The sequence below is a fragment of the Solanum dulcamara genome, chromosome 5, assembly GCF_947179165.1.
Source record: "Solanum dulcamara chromosome 5, daSolDulc1.2, whole genome shotgun sequence".
Taxonomy (NCBI): Eukaryota; Viridiplantae; Streptophyta; class Magnoliopsida; order Solanales; family Solanaceae; genus Solanum; species Solanum dulcamara.
Window position 1 is genome coordinate 1,440,007 of NC_077241.1, and position 27,862 is coordinate 1,467,868.

Here is a 27,862-nt window from a genome sequence, read left to right on the forward strand (position 1 = left end):
ATTGTATTTGTACATATTTAACCAAACTCTTAGTCAACTTGTATTTATTTGATACATACATTAATGCATTAGTTATACATGAACATATTAAATCACGTAATTACAATTATTTTTTCTATATTTCATTCCTCCAACTAAATGATTAAATTTAGGTGGTGCCCGTAGGATTATATTATTATTATTATTGAATTTATGAATAAATTATTATTATAGGTTGTGGAATTATACCAAGCCCGCAACAACTATGGTTTCACCCTTGTTTCCAACTCTTAAGGGCTCGTTTGATTCGTAGACAAGTTACATAAAATTCATATATTAATTCCTATCTTATTTGTGCATATATTTTTACGATTGAAACAAAACAAATAACCAAATATTGTATAATTTCTTATTGATTTTTAAATGAAAATTAAATTTCCTCAAACGCAACCAAATATGATACAAATTAATAATGAGTTTTATTTGGAGATTATGAGCCCGTTTGCGGGAGTTTTAGTGCACCGGGCTGTCCTTTTTTTTTATGAGCCCGTTTGGATTGACTTTAAGTTGGTCAAAACCAACTTAAAGTCTCTTTTTATCTTTTGGACGTGTTTGCCTAATGCTGACTTTAAGCCATAAAGTTCTTAAAGTCAGTCAAAAATGAAAAGTTAGGATTCCTAAAAAAAAATTCCAAAGTGTTTAAAGTCATTTTCTTTGACCATGAAAATTACTTTTATATCCTTTATATTTTAACTAAATTCTCAAACTACCTTTTTTTATTCTTTTAACCCTAAAATTCACATCATAAGCATTTTTATCCAAACAGTCAACTGCTTATTTATAAAAATAACTTTCAGCACTTCAAAGTTCTAAAATCACTTTATACATAAAAGTTACTTTTTTTAAGCTCATCCAAACGGGCTCTATATCTCCTCTCACCTGAGGTGATTACACAAAACATTCACTTGTAACTTATCGAGGATATGACCTAGATAAAAGGCTATAAAAAACGAGAATTAGTATAGAAGGTTAATTAGCGGACAGTTTGGCGTCATTTAGTTCCCCTTCTATGTATTATTATTGTTATTATGCTCCTATTATCTTAGCTTATGCTTTGTTTATATTACATATGTCATTTCATTTGCCTTAGTAAGCATGTTACTTATTGTTGCTATTGGTTTTTCGTCTAATATATTCATTTTTTACAATTTTTGATATGTGTCTACTTGAATCGAGAATCTATCGAGAAACAATCTATCTATCTTCACAAGATAGAGGTAATTGTATACACATTATCCTCTGACCACATTTATAAAATTAAACTAAATATGTTATTAATGTTATTATTAGATGCTGTTTTTTTTTATAAAAAAAATCTCAACTAATATGAAAGCCTACAATAAAACTCTAATTAAATTTGAATCGCGCTTTAAAGAGTCCATTCAAAAGTGACACTCCACTACCACCAGAAATTGTCTACAAGACTTGTGTCATTGTTGACCATCAGCCACCATTTTACAATCTCCCCCCCCCCCCCCCCAAAACCCCTCTTATAAATTCCCTCATTTGTCAACCATTCTTGATTCAACTTCTAGCAAACTCAACAACCCATAATTTAGGTGTTTGGTTTTGTTTCTATTTTTGTATTTTTTTTGGGTACCATAAATTTGACATTCTTGAAATTGTTACTCTTCTTTCTCAGGTTTCCTCTGCTTTTGTCTCAAATTTTCTCATAAAAATGCCACCTTTTGTTGGATCAAATCCTCTTTCAAATGGGTTCAGACAAAAAAACATCAACAACAACAACAAGATAGATTCAAATTCCAACATAGTCACCATTGATGTTGGTGGCCAACTTTTTCAAACAACCAAACAAACCCTAAATCAAGCAGGTTCAAAATCCCTTTTTTCTACAATTTCTAACAATTTAGATAATAGTTCAATTCCATTTATAGATAGAGACCCTGAAATTTTCTCTATTTTACTATCCCTTTTAAGAACTGGAAATTTACCTTCAAAAGCTAAAAACTTTGATATTCAAGATTTGATCTTTGAAGCAAAATTCTATGGTGTAGAACAACTTATTTTGAATTCCCAATCAAACCCATCTCAGTTTGAGCCTTTTGATCTTGAAAATTCTCTTCTTTTACCTTTAAGTGGTAGAGATTCACCAACAGCAATTTCCACAACAGAAAATGGTTCAGTACAAGTAGCTCATGGTTGTAAAATTACCTCTTTTGATTGTTTTTTGAAGAGAAAATCCACAATTTTGACTCAATTTTCAGTTATTGATTCTATGTTGTGTTTGAATTCAAGAATTGTAGCAGTTGGTGCTGTAGACTTTTCTGGTTTGCAGATTCTTGATCTTGTTAAGGGTATTGTTGAAAAGAATCTTAATTGGGAAAATGTGACTAAGTCTGGTTCAACAGTACAAGCTATTGGATCATCAAGTGAATTCTTGTTTACGAGTTTCGAATCATGTAGGAGGAATTCGAATTGCATTATGATATATGACATTAACGATGATTTTAAACCTGTTACTAAGATTGGTCATTATGAAATCTTTGGTGCTGAATTGGATTCAGCAATTCCAGCTACTAAGTTAAGATGGTTACCTAGTCATAACTTGTTAATGTCTGCTGGTTCACATAGTGGTCCTTCTGGTGTAGTTGGTAATATTAAGTTTTGGGATTTAAGGTCTGGGAATTCCGTGTGGGAGATAAAGGAAAACGTTGATTGTTTCTCCGATATCACAGTTTCTGATAGCTTGTCTGGTATTTTTAAAGTTGGAGTACACTCAGGTGAGGTTTTTCTTGCTGATTTGAGGAATATTGGTTCTGAGAATGCTTGGTTTTGTCTCGGTGATCAAAGAAAGGTAACGAATGGTAAAAAGGATGGAATGTGGTGCAAAATCGAAAGCCATGGGAATCAAGTATTTTGTACTAAAGGAGGAAATATTGAGTTGTGGTCTGAGGTTCTTCTCGATGATTCGATAAAAGGTAGGTTTGGATCAGAAGGCAGAGTTTTTAGGAAGAACTTCATGGGAAGAGCAAAAGATTTTTGTGGAAATAGGATAACTCACATCAACTTTGGAGGAAACAGAATGTTTGTTACAAGAAAGGATCAACAATTTGTTGAGGTTTGGCAGAGTTCAGTTAGGGGATTTTAGCCGTGGCGTTGAAGCCAACTTGTTTGAGACTGAATCGCAATTCATTGTTTGATTGATTGGTAAGAGAAGGTTAGTGACTGGTTGAAAAAGCTGCTAAGAAGAATAGTTTTCTTTTCCCTTGCAACCTTTCACGCCAAGGAGGGTTGAAGGGATCGATCTCAATAGCCTTTCCGATAACAACTTGTGCTACCAAATATTGTATCTATTACCTTCCATCGACACAAATAATGAGGTCACTGTGTTCAAGTTTGGACCAGTTTGCGAGTACCTTAACTAATTTTATGGCGTACTTGTAACCTCCCACCAGCTCATTGTGTCCGTCAAAACTTGAATACAAATAAGAAGAGATCATCTAGTATTTTGTTGTTGCCAATCAATGTATATATTGTTTAGGTGAAATAATGTTGTTTTGTGTTGGTTCTTAGTTCCGTCTTTATGTTGATTGTCATCTTATTGTATAGCCATAAACTGGAATCAACTTAACCAATGCTTTAATTTTTGTGGATAACCTAGAAATCCTCGGGGAAATGGCTTACGGTTTAAAACTCGATGGATATTTGGTCGACCCTTCTACCATTCTAATAGTGTGAGACTTTTGAGAAACCGTGTGGGCATGGTCCAAAACATACAATATCACACTATGTTAAAAGTATATTTGAATTGACTTGGCCCAACAAACAAAATACAAAGACAGAAAAGAAAGACATGATAACATAGTCAAATTAGGATTTGATGAACTGAGATTCTCAATAGGGGTGACAAAATTAACTCATGTAAACATGACTCGCCTACTCCATCCGAGTTTAACCTGTCCATTTATTAACTCCCCACGTCTTGATTCGTCCAAATTCAAATTGACTCGCCCATTTTACAATCATAATGCCAATCATATAATCACTTGGGGTTGGTCAAATCCAAGCTAAATTCCCACAATTTCTTTGCTAAATTTGAATCTTTAGCCAAAAAAGTAGTTGTGTTTGTAGCTATGTTGTTGTCTGAAAAGTACTCACCACTTACCCCTTTCACCTGTGGATGCAAAGCCACATAACATGTAGTTGATGCTCCCTATAATCAAAGGATAAATAATGTAAGTCAAAATACATATATATATTTAGTATAATCATACGTAGGGAAGAAACTATAGTATTAAGCAATAATGTTAGGAGAAACAAATTCAAAAATTGACGATAAATGCAGGGGCGTAGCCACAATATCAAATAATAATGTTGGGGGTGGGGGAGTGAGGATCAAGTTTGGCGATAAAAGTAAGGAACGTAGCTATAATATTAGGTAACAATATATAGTGGGGTAGGGATGGGGGATCAAGATTTGGCGATACATGCATGGACGGAGCTACAATATTAAGTAACAATATATATAAGGGGGGAATTCAAGATTTGGCTATAAATGCCGGGCCGAAGCTATAATATTAGATTTGGTGATAACTGCAAGGGCGGACTACAATAATAAATAATAATAATGTAAGGAAAAAAATTTCAAGACTTGGCGATAAATATAAGGGGCGGAGCTACAATATTAAGTAATAATATAGAGGGGGTGGGGGTGCATATTCAAGATTTGGCAATAAAATACCCTATGTTTTTCCTCATTGAAAGTTAAATATTACCTGTTCAATATTCTTGAGCACATATCTCCCAATCCAGTTAACTATTCCTGTACAAGATGGATTCAATCCTAAGATTCTTACGACTGAACTCGTTACATGTTTAAAATTATAAATTCAGAATTTAATATTTGTTGAAATTTAAGTGATTGTATAATACTTTATGATCTTGCGATTTCTGTACATGGAGAATATAAGGGGGACCCTTGGCTACTCATTAAGGAAAACCAACCAAATTACTCTATTTGTTGTTTTTAGTTAAAACTTAATCGATATTCCTGATTGGCACAGAAATCTCTCACTTATTATGTAAGAACCACGCATCTTTTTATGACAATTCCTACATTTGAACCTTTATTTGTTACACATGTTGTGAATTTATCCACATATTTTGCTTTAGTTGGATCCAAAATACCAATGAATTTTAAATGAATGATGGAATATAAAAAAAAAGTGAGTTAAAATATTTTACCATGAAGGATAGTGTTGTAACGCATAATGTTTGTGGCAATTGGCCCAGGATGAACAGAATTAACAGTTATATTCACCCCTTCTTCCTATTTATGAAAAAAAAAATTAACAGAGGCGGAGTCAGAATTCTAACTATATAAGTTCTGAATTTTATAATGACGACTTTAAGCGATAATACCTTTAATTGCATAGCGAGTTCATTTGCATGCAGTATATTAGCAAGCTTTGATTGGCCATAAGCATGAAATCTATTGTAGCTGAAAACAAATAAATAAGAAATATTAAAATTCTAAAAATAGGATTGTATAGAATATAAATATAACACATGTGTTTGGTTTACGGTATAAATAAATTGGGATATACTTTTATTTTTAATTTTATAAATCTTAATCTTTTCAGAAGTTTTGATGAGAAATAAACACAAAATAAAATAATCTTATATTTTATCATTTTGAATTAAAAAAATTGCAACTAAAAAAATGATAATTAAAGAAGTTATTTAATTGTGGATTATATATATACCTCTCTTTGCCATTAATTTTATCAAAAATAATTCCTTGAGAATATGCAAAATCATGTGCTGCCGATGCAACATTTACTATCCTTCCTTCTTTTTTGCTCTTTTTAGCTGTATTTTTCATGTTTTCCAATAAAAGATTTGTCAAAAGAAAATGACCTGCACAAACAAAAAATGTTAACACATCATATTAATATTTTCATCTCATCTAAAAGATAGAAGGAGAGTCTTATCGTAATTGGTAAAGTTGTTGTCGTGTGATTAGGAGATCACGAATTTGAGCTATGAAAATAACCTCTTACAGAAATATAAGATAAGGCGGCATAGATCCTCGTGATCTGACCCTTCTCGAAATTTCATACATAACGAGAGCTTAGTGCACCGGACTGTTGTTTATCTCATCTAAAAGACTAAAGATAGAGTAGAGTTTTATTTACTTAGTTTATGTCTTCAAAATGTCATCACGTGAGTTTGATCACACTTATATTTACTTAATTGTATCTTCAACAAGTCCCTTCACGTGTGGGTATGACCGTCTAAGCACACGTATTGAAGCATATATTTTTATCTACTTAATTATATTTTTAATATGTCGCTTCACGTGTGGACCTGACCACCTAAGCACACGTATTTAACATATACTTTTATCTACTTAATTATATCTTTAATATGTCGCTTCACGTGTGGACCTGACCACATAAGCACACGTATTCAAACACATATTTTTATTTACTTAATTATATCTTCGATATGTCGCTTCACGTGTGAACCTAACCGCCTAAGCACACGTATTGAAGCATATACTTTTATCTACTTAATTGTATCTTCAACATGTTCTTCATATGCAAACTTGGTTCTTTAACATGAGCTAATTAAATACAAGATCATTTTTTAATATATTTTTTTGTGAGACTCAAACTCATGACTGATATTTGCTCTGATATCATATTAAAATATGTTTAATTATCTTATTTAAAAGATTAAATTATTGTAAGATCATAAATTTATTTAATTAATTTATATCTTCAACAAATTAAACATAATTGAATAAATTGAGTTACCTAAATGATTAACTGCAAACTGCAATTCTATCTTGTCTTGAGAAAGTGTGAATGGTGGAATCATAACCCCTGCATTATTACTTGCAAAGCCAAACAATAATATATTAAATAATATTTTATTCAAATGGTCTATTGATATTATTATCAAACTTTTTTTGAAAAATATTTTTCACTCTCCAACAAATATTTTAATTTTTTTTTAGAAAATAAGTCATTCTCTGGAAAATAAAAAAAATGACTTTAGTCATAAGGAGGAAAACATTTTCTAGAAAATATTTTTTTAAAAAAAATAAGTCATTTAATTTTCGGGCAATCGATTAATACCAAAAAAACATCATTAAAAAAGAGAAAAATGACTTTCTTCTCTTATTTTTTTCAATTGATATTTCAATTTTAAATAGTTTTTGAATTTTATAAAGTGTTAGAATAGTGAAACAAAAAAATTTGAAAAATATTTTCCGTCATACCAAACACAATATAAAGCTTGTACATATACTGTTTCTTACATCAAAAGGTTCAAAGGATGACCAGCAGAGTTATATTCTTTGGAAAATTTTCTTATGGACTCCATAGAACTGAGATTTAATTCCATAAAATCAATTTTAGCATTTGGAATGGATTTAAGTATATTTTCTTTAATTTTTTTTCCATTTTCCATATTACGAATTGCCATAATTACATGCACGCCGTGCAAGGCGAGGACACGTGTCGTCTCTGTGCCAATGCCACTTGTTGCTCCTGAGATAAGTGAAAACGTAGACAAAATTTAGTCGATGATTCGACTTTAATATCTTATAATATGTTAGGGGATTGGAATAACAAAGCATCATATGAAAGTTAACAAAGCAAATTATGAACAACATTCAGTCTATTAAATAAAAGTTAGTTAGAAATCGAGACTGAACTTGATAAAGACTTGATTTTTAGAAAAAGTAGGTGACATTATATACATATAATCTGTTGAATCTCTTTCACATAGTATAGCGACACCTACTTTTTCTAGAAGTCAAATCTCTATCAAGTTCAGTCTCGATCTCTAACTAACTTATAGCTAATAGGACGGATAACGTAGTTTGTGTATCTGTTATTATCGTTCTATTCTTTCTCAATTGCCTAATATTCTTTCCATACGAGGAGGAGTCCCTCAACAATAATAGCTTCCTTGAGATTGACCTCCCCAAGTGTCAAATATAAATATTTTTTAATGAACTTCATACGGAACTACTTACTCACCTAAAATTCACTTTGAGAGATATTAACAAAACTCAATTTCCTACTTTATCCAACATAGTCGTAGAAAGGATTGCCCCTCACGCGAACTATATTCTTCTATTGGTAAAATTGTGTCAAACCTTTTGGAATTTACCAAAATGAGTAGCTTTTCTTTTGCTAATTGCTACTAACACGACACACTACTAGAAAACAAGGAATTAGTGACGTGCAAATTTCCGTAGTTAAACAGCAAAAATCTCATGTTAATCTCATTTAGCTATGAATTAATGATGGATTATAAGAGAATTAATTTAGCTAGGAGCTATTTAGCTTCGAATTAGCTGGGAATCACCAAAAAATTCTGTACCTAATTATGTGTTTTCAAGTACTCAAGTGTACAACATCTGCCGTGCTAACTAGGTGCCTTCTTTCCTTACCTAACGAAAAAAGTCTTATAAATAGGGATCGATGATGAAACAAAGAACAAAATTTTACAACAGCTTTTTCGTAGACGTTCAATATTCCAAAATAGGAAAATCAAACATAGAGAAAAGTGAGGCAAGAAAAAAGAAAAAAGTAACCTGTAACAATGGCAGTGAGTCCAATTCCATTAATTCCTTGAGTAACTTCCTCAGCTGTTGAACAAGATGAGAAACCAGACGTTCCTTTTCTTCCAAATATCCACATTTAATTTTAGTTTTAGTTTTAGTTTCCCCTATGAATTATATTCTTGGAAAATTCACTCACAAAAATTGATGACAAAATGATAAAGGAAGTGCATTTTTATTTGCTCTATGAATTCTTGGAGAATTCACTCATAAATATGTAAAGGTGTTTGATTCGATACAGGGTTTAAGAATTAAATGAAGATTTTTTAGATTTGTAGTTTAATACTCTCTTCGTTCCACACTTATTAAGAAAACAATGATTGATATAGTGAGTTTACCATTTTATCTCTATTAATTGATAGAGTTTTAAATATTTATTCACTACTTTTTTCAAAGACATTAACTCAATATTAATAAACTGAGGATATAAAGAGTTAAAGTAAAAAATTTAAAATTAATTTTTTACGAAAATATAAAAATATGTCATTTTTCTCGAGACTAATTAAAAAGAAAAAAGTGCCGCTTGTGTTATTGATGGATAGGACAAATAAATCGAGATAACATTTACTGAAGATATATAGATTAATTAATGTGTTGAATTATTAAAGGTATACTGCCCCGTCCATTTTTACTTGTATACTATACTAAAAATAGATGTTCAATAATATTTGTCCAATTTATGAAATCAAGAGATGATTTTAACTTAGTTTCTAATTTACTCTTATCATTAATTAGTAGTCATTTTCCTTTTACATTTTTCAAGATATTGTATTTATTATATTCCAATGATGATATGGTAAAATTACCCTTTTATTTGTAGTTTCTTAAGAATTGTGCAAAGTCAACAGTGGACAAGTATTGTTGGACGGAGGGAGTATATAAAGGTATAAAATAGTTATCTCCATGTGATCTTTAGGGCACGATTTCAAATCATGGAAACAGTCATTACTATTTGTATAAGGATAGACAGTTTATAGTTCTTTTTTGAATCTTATGTGAATACGAAATGTTTTGTACACTGTGCTATCCTTTATTATTGTTAAGAGGAGAAATCGAGAAAGAGTAAACAAAACTTCAATATTTTTTTTAATGTTTTACTCTCTTGTTAAGGGAGAAATCGAGAAAAACTATAGACAATGAACATAGATGGCTAAAAATATCAAAGTTTTTTTAAAAAAAAATAAAAAATATAACAAGATCTAGAAAAAAGAATCATATTATAATATTCAATAAGTACTTTCATTATATATATACAGTAGTAAAAATTACGATGAGAGTTACATTTATAAAGTCGAGAAACTATTTTAAAGGCGGAATAAAATTCGAATTATGTAATTTTACAAAAAAATTAAGCAATAATAAAACTTAATTTCGACGGCACTAGGGAGAAAGTGTTAAAGGCTTGTCATAATGAGTAAGAGGAGAGGTAGAAGTAGGTCGAAATAACTAAACAGGATATGAAACACTTGCAACTTACTGATGATACGACCCTAGATAAAAAAATTTGAAGGTCGAAGATCAGGCTAAAATGTTAGTAAAAGTAGTTGAGTGTTGGGCCATTGCCTAGTCCCTGTTAATAATATTGTTTTATTGTTATCCTATTATCTTATTCTTCAATTTTATTATCTCCTTGATTAAATTATTTGTTGTTAGTGTTCTTCTCCTTTGTTTAAGTATTGATTCTTCGTTATTGTACTTAATTTCTATATCGCATCTCCTTGATTAAATTATTTGTTGTTAGTGTTCTTCTCCTTTGTTTAAGTATTGATTCTTCGTTATTGTACTTAATTTATATATCGCTTTACTTGAGTCGAAGGTTATACTAGAAACAACATTTCTACCTTCTCAAGGCATATATAATACAGCATACACGCGCCACCCTCCCCGAACCTCATTTGTAGGATTACACGGACTATATTGTTGTTGTTGTAAGTACTTGATAAAATAAAACCCATTCATCGCCAAAGCTTTTACATACAACTTGATAATTTATTTCACATAATTGACATTTGAATAGAAGAAAATACACAGTTTAGAAAGAGAAGAAAAAAGGTAAGAGACTCTCAAAGAAACTTAAGCCCTGCTCTTGAATGGAATGGCTCTGATGATTATCTGATGGTAAACTGCAGCAAGTGCAGCTCCAATGAATGGTCCAACCCAAAAGATCCACTGAAAAAAATCAACAAAAAAATAAAAAAAATTATTAGCTATGAAAAGAAAGAAACGAAAGCCTTCGTGGTAGTTTAGTGGTAAGAGCACAGCACGTGATGTGTGATTATGTGAATTAGGCACATGTCATGAATTCAAGCCAGGTGTTTCCTATCAAAGAAGCATTGGTTTAACTTAACTTATAGCATAAAGGCATTCGAACCGTGTTTAAACTAAATGTTGGGCAAGGGGAGGTCAAATATACATCCGAACTATTCAAAAAAGGGTCATTTTTACCCTACGTTATATTTTTGGCTCAAAAATATTCGAATTGTTACGTTTTTGGCTCAGAAATACCCTCTAACTATCAAAATAGCTCAAAAACACCCTTCTTACTAATGGTTGCTCCAAAACAAGGAAAAATGGGTCAATTTTTCCCTTGAACTATTTGATACAGTGTAATTTTACTGGTTATCTCGGTTATCAAAAACAAAATAGAAATGGCAAGTATGAAATATGATCATCACATGAATGTAGGTTAAAGGGACTTACATGGTCATCCCAAGCTTGGTCTTGGTTGAAGATGATAGCAGCTCCAAGGCTCCTAGCAGGGTTGATGCCAGTTCCGGTAATTGGGATGGTCGCCAAATGAACCAAGAACACCGCAAATCCAATTGGAAGTGGTGCCAAAATCTGTATGACACAAGTACAAAAGTTAAGAATGTGGTTCTTTTACTCTTCAAACAACAACAATCATGCCTAAATCCAATGCAAGTTAGGATTTTATGCATTTGTTATCAAAAAGTCATTTTCTTTGTTGAATAAAATTGGAATCAAGCAGAAGTCTGACTTTCTGAGATAATAACGATTAGTTGAGTGATCATTTGAGAAATCAACCCCTATGGTAACTCATCGATGTGAGAATCAGTATCTTCGCCCAAATCCCTAGACCATATTATCAATGGTGTGGTCTCCCATCACATAACTACATCAACCAAAAGCACTTGCTGACAAACCATGATAGACATGCTAGTATGGGCATGATTTTCCTTTTGATGAGTTGGTGATTGGGCCAGCCTACATGCACCTCAACTATTCCACTAGGTATATGCTACCTCCCGCCAAAAATAGTGGGAGGCATCACTTGCTGACAAACTACAATAACACATGCTAGTATGTGCATCATTTTTTCTAAGACCAAGAGAGTATGCTCTCAATCATTCTACTCAATCAAAATCTCCACCTATGTTGTTCGGACTCTTCAAAAATGTCAGGTCCCTACTAAGCAGAATTCGTAAACTATGCAAAGGCTCTTTGAAGACTTTTTCCAAAAAAGTGTCTGATCCTCCAAAAGTAGTGTATTTATGAAGGATCCGACAACATGTGCAGCAAAATTTAGGATAGTCCGAGCAAAAAAGCTCCCCACACCCTCCCCCTTTTTCCTCCCTTTCCATTAGCAAAATCCTTCAAAGAAAGGAAAAGAGAAATCCTTGCAATATGATGATCCAAACACATTATCAGTAAGAAACAATTTTTCGATTAAAAGAAACAAAAATAAAGTTATCGGTGGGGCAAGAAAAAACTTACGGGAACATGTGAATCTCTAGCGTTCCTCTTGGCATCAGTGGCAGAGAAAACAGTGTAGACAAGAACAAAGGTGCCAATAATCTCAGCACCAAGGCCATCACCTTTCGTGTATCCGGGATTAACCACATTGGCACCACCGCCAAGTCTCTGATACGGACCCTGCATGAATCCCTTAACAACACCAGCACCGCATATGGCACCGAGACACTGCATCACCATGTAGAACACTGCCCTGGTTAAGGAGAGCTTCCTTGCTAAGAACAGACCAAATGTCACAGCTGGATTAATGTGCCCTCCTGTTTCAGTACAAAAAAGTCAATTTCTTGAAAGAAAAAAAACAAAAAGGTAAAAATCTATGCTATTGATCCTCTTTGATGGCGTGGTGGGGGAAAAAGTTGACATTTTTAGTACTTTCAAGATACCACGAAAAAGTTCACATTTCTAGAGCAAGAGAAGAGAACAAGGGCAGCAGTATGAACTAATTTTGAGCTACCAAATCAAAGAAAGCTGAAAACTTTTTGAGGGTATAATATTCAAGAATTCATAAATTTAGTTTCTAATAACAGGATGAAACATAACTAACCATCAAGCTAAAGAATGGAAAACAAAGAAAATCAGCCCACAAAATTACACAGCAAGAAAAAAGTTGACATTTTTAGCACATGATAAACAAAAAAAGTTCAGATTCTTAGCAATTAACCAACCTGAGATACCAGTAGTGCAATACACAATAGCAAAGAAAGCTAAAACTTTTTATGGGTATATAATCAAGAACTCATAAAACTAGCTTCTAATAACAGCATGAAACATACCCGATGATACACACAAAAAGAAGTTGACATTTTTAGTACCAGAAACAAAAAAAGTTCAAATTTTTAGGAGCATTTAACTAACCTGAAATACTAGTAGTGCAATAGACAAGAGAAAGAAAAGCTAAAAACTTTTTTGTGAGTAAATAATCAAGAACTCATAAAACTAGTTTCTAAATAACAGCATGAAACATAACCCCATGATACACAAAAAAAAAAAAACTGACATTTTTAGTACAAATACACTAAAAATATTTCAACTTTTTAGAGAAAAATGAACTGACCTGAAATACTAACAAAGGAATAGACAAGAGCAAAGAAAGCTAAACTTTTTATGGGTATATAATCAGAACTCATAAAACTAGTTTCTAATAACAGCATAAACATAATAACCCCATGATACACACACAAAAAAGTTGACATTATTAGTACAAATACACAAAAAAAAGTTCAATTGAACTGACCTGAGATACCAGCAGTACAGTAGACAAGGGCAAAAATCATACCACCAAAAGCCCAAGCAACACCTTGAATACCCACAGAAGAACACAAAGTATCAGATCTTTTAAGACCCATTACAGTCAAGATTGTGATGTACAAAAACAAGAAAGTTGCCATGAACTCTGCAATTCCAGCTCTGTAAAAACTCCATGATGATAGTTCACCAGGTTCAAATAAAGGGGCTGCTGGTGCTTCATTGTAATCTTTATCTGTTTGTGCTGATGTCCCTAAGGGTTGTGTTTCTCTGAATTTGTTGGCTCCAAGATTAACATCTTCTTCCTTGTTTTCTGCCATTTCTTCACTCACTAAGATTTCTTGTGTTTTTTTTCTCTTTCTTGTGTGTGCTCTTACTCTTAGTAAAAGGAGGAGTTGGTACTGAGAAAAGAAAAGGGATTGTGTCCTTATATAGTGGAGAAAGTCATTATTTGCTAGATTGTCCAAAGTCATTAAGAAAAGGAAAAAGAGTTGTCCAAAGTTACTATCTTATAATAGATGTTTAAATTATCATAATATTAGATAAGTAGACATACACACTCACAAATTCTTATGCTAAATAAGCAGTCACATATATTCAACATAGTAAATCTTATGTGATTTGTCATGATAATTGAAGTGTCTACTTGTGCACGCCTGAAATTGAAGGATGTACATGATTAAGGTCAAGTTAAAGTACATATTTATGTATTAAGAATATGTTTGAATTGACTTTTGGCTCGTGACTTATAAGCAAAACGCATAACTTAGAATTTCTAACTTACGGCTTTTGACTTATTTTTATTATTTTAGCTTTAAAATAAATGTTTATAAGCACTTTTTAACTTTACTCAAACACTTTAAAACTGCTTAAAAACTATTTTGGCTTAAATGCGCCTAAAATAAGACAATCCAAACGGACACTAAGTCTTTTCAAAATTTAAACAAAAAAGAGTTGACAAAATTAAGGGTAGATTAATGTGTTAATTATTGAATCTTCAATTTCACTTTTGATACCATAATCATAATATAATACCTGTTGAAATATATAATATGCACTTTGCACCTAAATTACTTTTAAAAGCTAACTTAAGAGGGGATAATTATCCGAGTAAATGTGAATAATTTATTTGGAGATCTAATATCGAAGGTATGATTCTAATATTATGTTAAGAAATGAACCTTAAACGTAATTTAATTTAAAAGATAGCTCATGAAAGGATGAGGTTTTACTATTGAGGAATGTGTGAACAATCTATTTGATTGGGCTGAAAGGGGGGTGATACACTAGCTCTGATATCACGTAAAATGAATCTTAAATCTAACTCATTAGCTCAATAATAGAAGATTGTCCAAGTCATATTAAGAATCTTAAAAAGTCATTGAAAACATTAAATTGATTGAACCAATAATTATATTCTCCATACACCACTGAGTGTTACTTCATTATTTTTTTTGGTAACTAACTATAGTATTTTATTATCAAGAACAAACATTACAACCAAGCAGCTATCACAACATGCTTGACTTAAGACTCAGTAGACAAGAGTTCAACATTCTATTGCTCAAAAAGTAAAGCTATTCAATACATTTCTTAAGGTGGACTTAGCTCTAACTATAGCGATGTAGACTATCTCTTTGGCCATATACTCTACAAAGCTACTCTTCTTCTGAAATACTCTATTGTTTCTCTCAATCCATATCGCATACACATTCTGCCAGAATGATTTTGAAGATTTGAGTTGCTACCGTCTTCCTTCTCCCATGCTGAATACACCATTTCAAAAATTGATTCCTATTAGCTGGAATAGGATCATGGTTATGGCTCCATGTAAGTAACATGTTCCATAGGCAGATGGAGAATTGGCATTGCACAAACAGATGCTCTATGATTTCATCTGTCATTTGACACAGCACAGTGTTACTTTATTTCTTGAGGTAAAAATAAAAAAAGTTTAAAGTAGATCAAAAATACTTAATTGTTTATGTTATTTTAACCTCTTTTGACAATAAAATATAAATGTTTAGAAATGACATAAAAATGTGATTATATTTTATTGATTTATAAATCAAATTATTTAATTATTGATATATTATCAACATTAACAGAAGGGAAGGAGTTGGCAGATTCTTGTATGGTTTTATTTCTTTTTCTTATTATTCTAATTTAGAATATCACATTATTTATTTATTAAACATATATGCATTTTATTAGCTGCTCTGGCCCTACTAATTAATCATCTAATCTTCAAAAAATTCTGATAATGTGGGCAGCTAAGCCAAAAAAAAAAACAATTGAGATTAAATTTCCATAAAACTTTGTTGATTTTATCATTAATCTTAACTAAGCAACCTAATAAAAGCTCTAATGTCAAACTTTAAAACCTAATTATTTTAATTTATTTTTTATATAAAAAAAAAGTGGGAGAATCACAGACACAATTCTTTAAAAAACGATTTTCTGTTTTGATTTTTATGGCAAAAAGTCTTTCCAAAGTCCTTTTTTTTGCCTTTTATTTTATACTCAATATTCATTTTACGATCCATTAATTCAAATTTACGATTCTTTAGGTTTAATTAATTTTAACTTACATCGATAAGTCTCTTTGAGGATGAAGCATCGGGTTCATTTTTAGGGCTCAAATCAGAAATATTTGATTAAGCATTCATTTATGAGTTAATATAATAGTATATAGTTCCAAAAGATGAAAATTTTGGATGCAAGAGAGAAAAAGACTATCCTATCGTAATACGAATATAACATTAGTCTCTATTTTTACGGTTCGAACTTGTGACCTACCGAACAAAATAAGCCGTCCAAAACCTTATCAAGATCATTAATATATTATCGACTATTGTCACAAAAATCATTAGTAAAATTTATTTATTAACAGAACCGCCCTAATCAAACCGACCAATCAATAATGTTCCATATAATTTTATAAGATGTAATTGATTAGGAATACCTATATTGGATATATTATTTACTGGCCAACTCTTAACTGTTTCTTATTAATGAATATACAATGGTAATAATAATGATTATAATAGTTCACGTCTTAATCACTACAACTATATTTTATTATAGAAAAAGTTTGTTACCACAAGTTTTTCTTATGCAATTAAAAAAAATTATGTCAAAAATTATGTTTTCATCAAAATGATTGTTTAGTGCTTAATTTCTCATGTTATATAACATGAAAGAAAATGTTATATCAGTTTAAATTTTGTACACTAGCAACGTATAATATTTTATAATATCGAGTTAAGCTATTTATAATAATAGGTAACTATTTGTAACAACTCATAAACATGATAACAAAATGAGATAGAATCATTAGGGTCTTATACATTTAACCAGACATCTCGTATTTGAATTCTGAGAATGGGATAAGAAACATTTCTCCGTTAATGGATACTATGTGGCACAAATCTGAATTAATCAGATCAGTAAGTCGAATGTTAGAATTGACATTAAAGCGTTTTCGCTTTAGAAGATACTAGGTAAAAAGGCAATGTAATTCCAACTAAATATCATGTTGCAAGGGGCAAAATTCATACAAAATCCAAAATTGATCACAATTAGCAATAGACCCTTGTGTTCTCCTGATAATAATTGTTGCCTCTCAAGTAGACACTTCCTTTGATAAATATAGTGTTTCCTGTGGAAGATTGTACTATGTTTGATAGTATCCATTAATCAAAATTCCTCCTGCAAAAGTGACATAATTCTTAGAGATTCCATATGATCTAAAATCAATTAAGCATATAACATCAATGAAGTAGAAGGAGAAGCATGAGATCTCGGGTTCAAATCACAGTGGATGGCAACAACACCAGGTTATATCATAAGTTTTGGTGGCAGAGTTGTCTGCTACATGTGTTGGCAGGAACAAACTCGTAAATATCATAATAAGCTTTGGTGGCCAAGTTGTCTAGTACATGTGTTGGTGGGAACAAACTCGTAAATATCATATGTTGACCAACACAAGAAATGGATTTAGTTGAGGAAGCAACATTCCCAAGAAAGAAAGAAAACTCTTGATCCATTCAAAATAAAAAATAATCAATTTTTGGAAGTTTTAAGATGAAAGGCAATAGATGGCAACAAACACTAGGTGAATACATATACCAGCGTAGACCAACACAAATAATGGATTTAGTTGAGGAACCAACACTCCCAAGAAAGAAGGAAACTATTGATGCATTCAAAATCAACCATAGTCAATTCTGGAAGTTCTAAGAGAAAAAACAGTAGACCATGTAAAACTCTAAAGCAGTTAACAACTTCTACATTGTATTTGGCACTTTTGTGGAACAACTGTTCCTTCAGTTAAATGGTGCTCTAAGAAAATGATCTCATTTCGATGCCCCATCAGCATTTCACTTCTTACTTCATAGATTATCATTTACCTGATAAAGACAGTCGTGCAAAAGATTTCCTGGTGGATGCCTTCAACACTAAGCATTTCCTTCTACAACTTTTTGGCGCGACCTCTTCCTTTTCTTCCTGCTTCTCACAGTTCCCTCACCATTCTTGCTTTCCTGCACTTGGAACTTCCACATTCACCAAGAGGGGGGGAAAAGGTGGGGAGGATAATATTACAGTTTATTACACTAATTCAGATAATTCGGTGGCTTAATTACTTACCAAGGGGAGTGAGGGAGCAATTTTCACATGTGGCTATCAGATTTATCTCCATGGTTTTCCTTCATTTAGTGGTGCACGTATATCCTTAGTAGTACTAATCTACACTTGTAACAACTTCTAATCTCCATTGTTTGTAAATTTCACTTTTCAGAACCTCACTATAAGTCATAGTAAAAATATTGTTCTATAATTAAGAAATTTGTTGACTTAGAATATTATATCACTCTGCCTAGATAGTTAATCAAAATTGGCATCTTTTTCTTTTTAACTTTATACAATTTTGAAAAAAAAAAGAATTATATTTTTTTCATGTTTTAATCTATTATTCGATGTTTATATTATTAATTAAAAACTATCAGTGGAGTTTACACCTGATCAATGATAAATACAATAGCCCGACTTCACCTGCGCTTTTAAACACAGGATGTAGGTCTTTTGAGACAATTTTCTTTCATATGATTTTAGGTCTACCTCGTCTCCTACTATAACCTTCAACCATCAATGTCACACCTAAGAGAACTACTATGCGTGGAGGTAAAAACTATGTCAATATGCAATGGCAAGTTACTGCAAAGACACATCTTTAATTATTGGAAGAAAGTTGCCCATCATATTGTTAACACAAACCTCATTCTATACATCAGTAAAATTTACTGTCACCAAGCAATTTTTCATTTTCCCTGATACTTAAAGAGGAAGAACGGAAGATTTGCTCTATCGTTTTTTCTAAAGATAACAAACTAATAAATACTCGATCAGAACTAATCAAGTCAAACCAATTTGGATAGTGCATACCATCTCCCTGCAGATATTTATAGAGGTCAAGCGCTATAGTAATTAATAAGTGAATAATACAAGAACTACTGACAAATTTTACGAGGTGTTGAATGTAGACGTTCTTTTTTCTCTCTTTAACAAAGGAGTGGTCAAACAGGCAGAAAAGAATGAATACCCTTCATCTCTATATGAATAAATTAACCAGCTTGACTTCAGTTACTTTAGAAACTGAATCTCACCTTTCCCAAGGTCGAAAAATTTGTATCCAGAGACTTCTTTTTCTTCTTGACTGAGAGTGGATTTGGACCCTGTAGAAGGGAAGGCATAAACCATAGAGTCATTCAGGGACACGTTTAGCAAAACATGCCTTATGGCAATAACGTCCATGAAACAAATATTATGGTCCACCATTTTCTATTTTTATTTGTAGAAAACACGTGTACTTGGGAGTCCCTGATGATTAAATAAATCAAGATTTTACCATGACTGCAATTTTAGAGAAACGTGAAAGAGAAAGCCTATGGGGTCGCTTCTGTAAATGGATAACTAGCACTGAAAACCTCTTAATCAATTTAGAGAAGCAACAGGTAAAACAATTCACTTACAACATAATACATTCATCTCTGTCAATATCTCTTTCAACTCAAAGTTAAGAGAGGGCGATGCACACAGCAACAGTTAAATGCAGAAGTACACTTAAATGATATAATATCACTCACACGAAAAAACATAACCTCTTATTTCGAATATATATCTAGCCATCTCGCATAGAGAAAGAAAAAACCTTTGCTGAGCTTAAAGATCACAATTTGCCCACAAGCTAAAATAAAAAAGAAACATTTCAATTTAGAAGAAGAAAATCATTTTTTATGAATCAAGAATATTCCGGAGTAACTTTTGTACCAGCAATCATTCATGAAATGACACACACGGAAGTTCGTGTCAAAAAACAGCAAAAGATGCATTTCCAAGGAATTGGCGGGGATGAGTTTTGAAGCCCATGTCTTTCTACATATACCCGTCACTATCTTAGTGTATTCTGCTTTAATAAAATGTTTGCTTACCTATCAAAAGAGAGAACTTTTAACCAAGACATTGAACATTAACATGTAATGTTTCACATGATAGTGGAGAATTTGTTCCTAAACAACAACATTTTAATAGGATGGGAGAAGCAACAAGTTAAATTTTAAGCTGTGCAAGGGAAAATAAGAAATTATTATGAACCCTAACCTTAGCCTTCTTTCTCTTGAAGCTAACTTTATCCTTGACATCAATTCCATTGGTCTTAACATTTGTATTGATGATCTGAACCTGTGAAATATCATCTACCTCTTCCTCTGATGCATCAGAAGAATCCCCGTGTTTGTCATCAGACAGTCTCCTCTTTTTCCTCTGTCTAAGCATATTGAGCTCCAGGTCAGTCATATGAAGACGTTCTTCTTCAGCAGATTTGGCAAACTGACGTTGAAATGATGACGGTTGTTCGAGAAATAAGGCATTCCTAAGAGCAAAAATTACAGGCACACCAGGTATCTATCCCGGATCAGGAAAAGGAGAAACAGAAGGTCAGAAAAAACAGGAGAAAACCAGTTGGTATATAGTATATACATAACAAAATTGTTCTCCTAAATGTTGGAGATCTTTCCAATTCATTTTAAAGTAATGGCCTGTTTTCCCAAGCTTCCAAAATATGCTTATTTTGAGAAGTGTTTTTCAAAAAATAAATTTTGGAGAGTAGCAGTTTGTGCTTAGCTAATCAAATTGAAAAGCACTTCTGCCAATATTAGAGCGGCAATTTGTGCTTGTTCATGGTTTCAAAATTGTTTTTGGGAAAAAAATTACTTTTTTTGCAGCTTCTGTTGCTACTTAGAAGCACTTATTTTTATCCTAAAAGATTGTCCAAACACCTCAACCCTCTAGAATAAGCACTTTTTCAAAAAATAAGTAGTTTAGACTTCCGAGAAGCTTGTCCAAACAATCTTATAGAGTTACAGATACAAAATAGATTCTGGTTATACTCTCGCGAGTACATAAGATACCATTCAAATTACCAAACAATGTGGAACTGTTAATCTTACCCCCCCCCCCCTTGCCCATGGCAGGAGACAGAAATATTTGACAGTTTTATCATTGTAGTCCCACATACTAGGAGAGAGGAGATCAACGAGTGAACCACGATATAGTTTTGTAGATGCACAAACGTCTCTTGTTTTTACCACTTCCCACTTAGATAGTTAAATATCTTTTGACTACTCATAAAAGTCAGAGATAAGCAAATTTAGCATTTTTTTAAAATGGATTAGACAAGTAGCTGCCGAAGATTTTTCTGACAAGACATCCTAGAATATGGGATTTTCCAGTTCACATGTTTTACTAAGTGATATGACTGATATTACAATATAGGACATTATAAATTGAGGAAAGTAAGTTCAAATACCTTTTGAAGACTTCTCCGCAAATCGGCATCTTGAGTAGCAACAAAAAAGTGTTCAGAATTGTTCCCCCCGATAACTTCAGTTATGCAATCTACAGCACTTTTCTGCGTCTCATGATCACATCTACAATAGAGTAAGATTCAAATTATGCGGCATAACTCAAAAGAATGTCCTGAGAACTGAAGCAACACACATCATGCTTTTGAGAGGAGCAAGCAAGAAAAAGAGCATAAATGGCTAACCGTGCAGTAATAAGGTTATTAGCTGCATTCAGTGCTTCCATATAGGAACCACCAAGGCTCTTCAACTCCGCAAGAACGCATCTGCAAGCAAAAAGGACAGGAAGTGACCAAACAGTTTAAAAGTGAAACATATTTAGCTTGTCCTCTAAATTAATGCAAACAAAGTTAGATCGTGTAAAGACCAAAGCAGAAGAGAGAAATGGAGCTGTTGAAATAAACCTGGTTGTAAAAAGTTTAACTGTGGCGCCTAGAATATTTGTCAATGCAGTATCAGCAGGTGTTATGCGATTAACAACAAGATGATGCACAAATGTTCCATCACAAAGGATTTTAAATGGCTCTCTAAACCCGAAACAAGCTGTGTAAAACCTCACAGCTCTCCTATGCCGCTTCTGCTTTTTCACTCTCATCTGTCAGCAGGCAAAAATAAAGAGAAATAAACTTCAACAGAAAAAGATAAGGAATACGGATGAAGCTAAGTGTAAATTTTATTCATTAAAATTTTAAGAAAATTATTCATAAACAAAGGGATATCTTATTTGATATATGCATCCATAAATTGCAACGACATACAGTTATAACTTATAAGAAGCTGAAGGAATTTTCAACTGGAGAAAACTACAACACTCCTAGTAATAAAATAAAGAAAAACTCTAATCTTTTTTTTGAGAAGGGTAACTTTATATTCACAAAACAAGCTCATCATCCAAAAAAAAATGATGAGGCTCATCAGCTACATACCCTTGCTGGGCACTGCAAAAGGCATAAGCACTAGACCATGTTTCATTACAGTTTTCCTATAAAATCCACAAAAAGTTCTATATCCCCCACCATCCTGTTTACACCAAAAATAGAGTAAGCTAAGCCAATTCATCTTGATTTTCTGGATGTTGTTACTCTTGTTTTCAAAGCATCTTGCATTCCTTTCCTTCCATAAAGTCCACCATACGCATGATGGGATCAGTTTCCCACCAGTGCTCCTCTTTTTCTCTTCTCCCAATCTCCTTCCAGCTAAGCAGTAACCCCTTAGTGGTCTTTGGCATTACCCAGCACACACCCAAAATACATAAGAACATGTTCCACAGATTTACAGCTGTTTTGCAATGTAGAAACAGATGTCCATTGACCTCAGCCTCTTGTTCACACATAAAACACCTTGAGCAGATCTGTCTACCTCTTCTCTGTAAAACTTCATGTGTAAGGCATGCTCTCCTACATACCAACCAGGTAAAGCAAGAAACTTTCAGGGGGATTTTGATGTTCCAGGTAAATTTCCAAGGCGATAAAGGACCTTGTGCTTGAGGTACATTCCTTCTCCAGTAACAAGACTTTACAGTGAATATTCCTCTGCTATGGAGCTTCCAACATGCCTTATCTGGAACATCAGAGATCCCTGGGAAGGTGCTAAGAAGTTGAAATAAGTTTGCAACTCTGACTATCTCCCAGTCATTAAGAGGTCCTTCTGAAAATAAGATTCCAACCCTGTGGACTCCGCACCTGAGAAACAGTGGTTCTGTCTTGTTGGCTGAGAATGAATAAATCAGGAAACTTAGCCATAAGGCTCTCCTCCCCTATCCAGTTCTCTCTCTCCAGAAGTCTATTTTCATTCCATTCCCCACCTTGAGAGAGGTGTTGGCCTTGAATTGGGGCCATAGTCTTCTGATGGTTTTCCATACATTGCAACCAAAAACCCCTAGAGCTTCTTCAGTGGTCCAATGACTCATTTGGCCATATTTTTCTATAATAATTCTCTTCCAGAGAGACGTGTCTTCATTGCAAAATCTCCACAACCACTTTTGCAGTAAGCATGAATTTTGTAGCCTGAGTTTCTTAATGCCTAGTCCCCCTTGTTTCATGTTGAGGGTTAAAACATCCCATTTCACCAAATTATAGCCTTTGTTCTCCCTGTTTCCATTCCAAATGAAGGTCCTTCTGAGATGGTTGATTTTCTTTACTATACTTTTGGGGATAGGAAACAGACTCATCATATATAATTGCAGGGCATCTAGCACAGATTTCACTAGGGTCAACCTACCACCCAAAGATAGGTATTGGCTCTTCCATCTAGCCAACCTTTTGTCACATCTCTCCAACACTTCACTCCATACTTCCAACTCCTTATTTATTGCCCACAATGGCATTCCCAGATACTTTGTGGGCAAAGATCCAATTTGACATCCCAAGTTGTTAGCTAGCAAACTCCATGTTGCCTACTAGGTTTACTGGATATAGAAAGCTCTTTTGCTAGTTAACATGCAGACCTGAAATAGCTTCAAAGATGGTAAGAATTGCCCTAATATGCCTAATCTGAAGAACACCAGCTTCACAAAAAATAAGGGAATCATCTGCATATAGTAAATGAGTGGTTCCCAACTCATCATCTCTATTCCCCTATATCTGAGCCTTGAACCCCTTTAACCAACCATTGGTATTGGCCTTTCTGAACATAAGATTAAGTCCTTCCATAGCTAGAAGGAAAAGGAAGGGTGTAAGAGGGTAAAACTCTAATCTTTTACTGCATCAGAAAAGGGAAAAGAAGTAGAATAAAACTAAAGACAGAAGGAAAGGACCCCAATAGTTCATGGACACACAGAGGCCTAATCTCAAGGCTCAAACTTCAAATTCATTACTTGCAAATACATATGTCGAGAAGTCATAGATTCATCAAATTCATTAGTATTAAAGTTCACATAGGAACAGAAGCACCAAAAGAAAAAACTTTTCAGGCCTTACGTGCAAGCCAAAATACAGAATTCTACATGAATGTAAAAGAGTTGCAATGCAACTTGAGCAAGTAACTTCTTTTAAGCTGTTGCAGCAAGCACACAACGACAACAAGAAATTAATATTAATATGGATAGGAAAAATATGAAGCAAAAGAGAAAAGACTGAAAAGAGAAAAAAAAAAGTAAAATAACTAGAGGCCTTAGTCTCAAGGCTCAAACTTTAGAATTGTTACCTGCAATATATTGACAGGTCAAATATTTATCAATTTCGTTAATATTGAAGTTCACATAGGCAATAGGAGCACCAACAGCAAAAAGAATTCCAGGCCTTAAGCACAGGCCAAAATACAGAATTCTCCATGAATACGACAGAAATTGAGAAAGTAACCTTTTTTAAACTGTTGGAGTGACATACAACTAGAAGGAGAAATTAATACAACAACAACAAACATAACCAGTGTAATCTCACAAGTGGGGTACCTTGTGAAGGCAGAGAGGTTGTTTTCGGTAGACCCTCGGCTCAAGCAAAGTGTATAATATTGATAAGAAAATATGAAGCAAAGGAGAAGTCTGAAAAGAAAAAAAAATAGAGGCCTTAATCTGAAGGCTCAAACATAAAAATTGTCACTTGCAAGTTGCATTATATCAACAAATCAAAGATTTATCAAATTAGTTAGTATTGAAGTTTACATAGGGTAATAGCAGCACCAAAAGAAAAAACTTTTCGAGTCTTGGGCACAAGCCAAAATACAGAATTCTACATGAATTTCAAATATTTATCAATTTTGTTAGTATTGAAGTTTACATAGGCAATAGGAGCCCCCAAAGCAAAAACTTTCCGATCCTTAAGCACAAGCCAAAATGCAAAATTCTACATGAATATAACAAAGTTGCAATGCAACATGAGCAAGTAACTTCTTTTAAACTGTTGCACCAAGCAGACAATGAGAACAAGAAATCAAATATTCATCAATTTCGTTAGTATTGAAGTTTACATAGGGCAATAAGAGCAACAAAAGCAAAAACTTTCCAATCCTTAAGCACAAGCCAAAATACAAAAGTCTACATGAGTATATCAAAGTTGCTTTGCAACATGAGCAAGTAACTTCCTTCAAACTGTTGCATCAAGCAGACAACGAGAACAAGAAATCAAATATTCACCAATTTCGTTAGTATTGAAGTTTAACTAGGGAAATAAGAGCACCAAAAGCAAAAACTTTCCGATCCTTAAGCACAAGCCAAAATACAAAATTCTACATGAATATAACAAAGTTGCAAGGCAACATGAGCAAGTAACTTCTTTAAACTGCTGCATCAAGCAGACAACGGAAACAATAAATCAAATATTTATCAATTTCGTTAGTATTGAAGTTTACATAGGGCAATAAGAGCACCAAGAGCAAAAACTTTTTTCGAGCCTTAAACGCAAGCTAAAATACAGAATTCTACATTCATGTAACAGAGTTACAATGCAACTTGAGCAAGTAAGAGAAGGTGAAATTGCCATTGATAAGAAAAATATGAAGCAAAAGAGGAAAGTCAGAAGCTTACCTGGACCGGTTAATCGTCGACCGACGATAACTGCTAAAGAAGTGAAGAGTGTAAACTGTGAAGCAATGGAGACTCGACGATTTGAAGGTTGACAGCAGTCGGCGCCGGCGTCGGCGATTTGGAAAAATAAAAACCCTAGAATTCACTGAATTGGGGCTTTTTGTTTATTTGTATCTTTACGGGTCATGGGAATTTTGTGAATTTGGGTTTAATGGGCCTGACTATACACTATATACACTCCGTATATTTATAAAATATTTGATTAAAAAAATATATTTTTTGAAATTATTGTAACACCCGCTAAGAACATTATTAGCTTGTTTGGATTGATTTATTTTTAAACAACTTATAAATTAAAAATTGCTTATAAGTTAAAAAAAAATAGATGCAGGCCAATTTTATTTTTTTTTACTTATAAGCTGTTTTCAACTTATAAATTGTTTAAAATAAGTTCATCCAAATAAACTCAATTATTTATTGGAGTTTATTTTAAGCACAAAATAACTTTAAGTTGGCTAGTCAAACACTCAAAAAAAGCTGAAAACAGCTTATAAGTCAATCCAAACGACCTCTATATATGGTGTTCCAATTCTCGATGAAAATGATACTTCTTCTGTACTTTGGACATAACTTTTAATAGGATAATCCAAATTAGGTGAGTCAAATTCCTGAATAATCCGAACATCATTACCTACAACTTCTTTGAAGACCATATTTTAAGTTTCGGAGGTTAAGTAAGTCAAATAAATTAATTGTTGCAAGACATGATGTTGTGATGAAATGGAGTATTTCTAGAAAGAAAATCATATATCACTGTAGGATGCTCCAAATTGGTTGATTCTTGAACGACATGAAAGTATACTTCTATAGCAACAATTCATATGAAGACACTAAATCCTAATGAGGAAGTTATCTTTTTCAAGCGCAGCTCCGAAAAAAGGTATTCCGTTAAAGGAAGGTTCATCTCACTTACCATAGAAAGATCTAGATCCATTTGACATCATCATGACATCAATAGTCCTCCATTTGACATCACTTATGACATCACATTCTTCCATTAAATTTTTAGATTTTTCTTTATAATTATTTTAATTATTGTTAGTTCTCTCTTTCACATCTATAAATACCCACCTTATTTCATCATTTTGTTCATCAAGCTTTCTCAAGCAACTACTGTCTCTATACACTTCTTTACTCATTCTCAAAATATAGTTTTAGTTCTTAGTAATGTACAAATACTATTTCGGTGATTCATATTCTACGGTAGTACACCAAATGCTGCGGCGAGGAGAAAAGGTTAGGATTCAAGAGTGTTCACTAAATCCTTCGATTCTGAGTAATGCTTCGGATTTCAGGTATGTAAGGCTTCAATGAGAGTATTTCTTTCGCTCTCATGCCTAAAGTATTTTGATTAAATAATAAATTATATTTATTTTCTTTAAGCTTTACTCTAAGGTATGTGAGTATTGATTTATGGATCATTTTATCCATGAAGCTCAAATGAATTATCAAAGTTTTCTATTTAATTCAAGTATGAAACTTTATGGGTTTTCATATCATGATTCTAAATAAATAGATTATTAAGTATTTTAAAATTTAATTACCTATCTTATATTAGCGTATGTAAGGTTTCAATGAGAGTATTCCTCTCACTCTCATGCCTAAAATATTTTGATTATATGATAAATTATGTTTATTTTTTAAAAGTTTTACTCTAAGTTATGTGGATGTTTATCCATGGGTTCTTCCATCCATGTAGTCCAAAACTCTTTCAACTAAATCTCTTAATTTCAAGTAAGATTTTCTTATGGGTAATTC

The 27,862-nt window shown here is 32.8% G+C and overlaps 4 protein-coding genes across 6 annotated transcripts; 1 reads left to right on the top strand and 3 right to left on the bottom strand.

Annotated features, from left to right (window-relative positions):
* The first annotated feature begins 1,586 nt into the window (after window positions 1-1,586).
* Window positions 1,587-3,643, top strand: LOC129890308 (BTB/POZ domain-containing protein At5g41330-like). The gene has a single exon (XM_055965877.1). It carries the CDS (start codon window positions 1,718-1,720, stop codon window positions 3,146-3,148), a length of 1,431 nt encoding a protein of 476 aa, XP_055821852.1. The 5' UTR covers window positions 1,587-1,717; the 3' UTR covers window positions 3,149-3,643.
* Window positions 3,644-4,042: 399 nt separating this feature from the next.
* LOC129890309 (short-chain dehydrogenase TIC 32, chloroplastic-like) lies at window positions 4,043-8,720 on the bottom strand. 2 transcript variants are annotated; one of them, XM_055965879.1, is made up of 9 exons: window positions 8,615-8,720; window positions 7,328-7,559; window positions 6,822-6,901; window positions 6,580-6,584; window positions 5,766-5,884; window positions 5,422-5,500; window positions 5,245-5,329; window positions 4,776-4,822; window positions 4,043-4,213 (listed from the first exon to the last, which is right to left on the bottom strand). In XM_055965879.1, the coding sequence occupies exons 1-9, from the start codon at window positions 8,718-8,720 to the stop codon at window positions 4,043-4,045; spliced, it is 924 nt and encodes a 307-aa protein (XP_055821854.1). The 2 variants fall into 2 exon arrangements, with proteins under 2 accessions (XP_055821854.1, XP_055821853.1); XM_055965878.1 differs by lacking the exon at window positions 6,580-6,584 and having other exon boundaries at window positions 5,766-5,919.
* A 1,854-nt stretch (window positions 8,721-10,574) lies between these two features.
* On the bottom strand, window positions 10,575-14,069 carry LOC129888678 (probable aquaporin PIP-type pTOM75). The gene is made up of 4 exons (XM_055963638.1): window positions 13,650-14,069; window positions 12,377-12,672; window positions 11,342-11,482; window positions 10,575-10,810 (listed from the first exon to the last, which is right to left on the bottom strand). The coding sequence occupies exons 1-4, from the start codon at window positions 13,978-13,980 to the stop codon at window positions 10,715-10,717; spliced, it is 864 nt and encodes a 287-aa protein (XP_055819613.1). The 5' UTR covers window positions 13,981-14,069; the 3' UTR covers window positions 10,575-10,714.
* Window positions 14,070-16,972: 2,903 nt separating this feature from the next.
* LOC129888679 (uncharacterized) lies at window positions 16,973-26,236 on the bottom strand. 2 transcript variants are annotated; one of them, XM_055963641.1, is made up of 9 exons: window positions 26,045-26,236; window positions 24,974-25,063; window positions 21,987-22,177; window positions 21,768-21,848; window positions 21,528-21,648; window positions 20,321-20,623; window positions 19,327-19,395; window positions 18,073-18,204; window positions 16,973-17,371 (listed from the first exon to the last, which is right to left on the bottom strand). In XM_055963641.1, exons 3-8 carry the CDS (start codon window positions 22,175-22,177, stop codon window positions 18,121-18,123), a joined length of 849 nt encoding a protein of 282 aa, XP_055819616.1. In that variant the 5' UTR covers window positions 24,974-25,063; window positions 26,045-26,236; the 3' UTR covers window positions 16,973-17,371; window positions 18,073-18,120. The 2 variants fall into 2 exon arrangements, with proteins under 2 accessions (XP_055819616.1, XP_055819615.1); XM_055963640.1 differs by lacking the exon at window positions 24,974-25,063.
* Window positions 26,237-27,862: the final 1,626 nt, after the last annotated feature.

Coding starts and splice junctions, on each gene's coding strand:
- LOC129890308 (XM_055965877.1), top strand. CDS start 1,718: ATGCCACCTTTTGTTGGATCAAATCCTCTTTCAAATGGGTTCAGACAA.
- LOC129890309 (XM_055965878.1), bottom strand. CDS start 8,720: ATGTGGATATTTGGAAGAAAAGGAACGTCTGGTTTCTCATCTTGTTCA. Junction 7,560..8,614: donor ACTCACTGCCATTGTTACAG/GTTACTTTTTTC, acceptor CACTTATCTCAG/GAGCAACAAGTGGCATTGGC. Junction 5,501..5,765: donor AAAATTAATGGCAAAGAGAG/GTATATATATAA, acceptor ATTTGTTTTCAG/CTACAATAGATTTCATGCTT.
- LOC129888678 (XM_055963638.1), bottom strand. CDS start 13,980: ATGGCAGAAAACAAGGAAGAAGATGTTAATCTTGGAGCCAACAAATTC. Junction 11,483..12,376: donor CTAGAGATTCACATGTTCCC/GTAAGTTTTTTC, acceptor TGTGTCATACAG/ATTTTGGCACCACTTCCAAT. Junction 10,811..11,341: donor ACCAAGCTTGGGATGACCAT/GTAAGTCCCTTT, acceptor GATTTTTTTCAG/TGGATCTTTTGGGTTGGACC.
- LOC129888679 (XM_055963640.1), bottom strand. CDS start 22,177: ATGAGAGTGAAAAAGCAGAAGCGGCATAGGAGAGCTGTGAGGTTTTAC. Junction 19,396..20,320: donor TCAAGAGAAAGAAGGCTAAG/GTTAGGGTTCAT, acceptor TCCCTTCTACAG/GGTCCAAATCCACTCTCAGT. Junction 18,205..19,326: donor ATTTTTCGACCTTGGGAAAG/GTGAGATTCAGT, acceptor TTCCAAGTGCAG/GAAAGCAAGAATGGTGAGGG.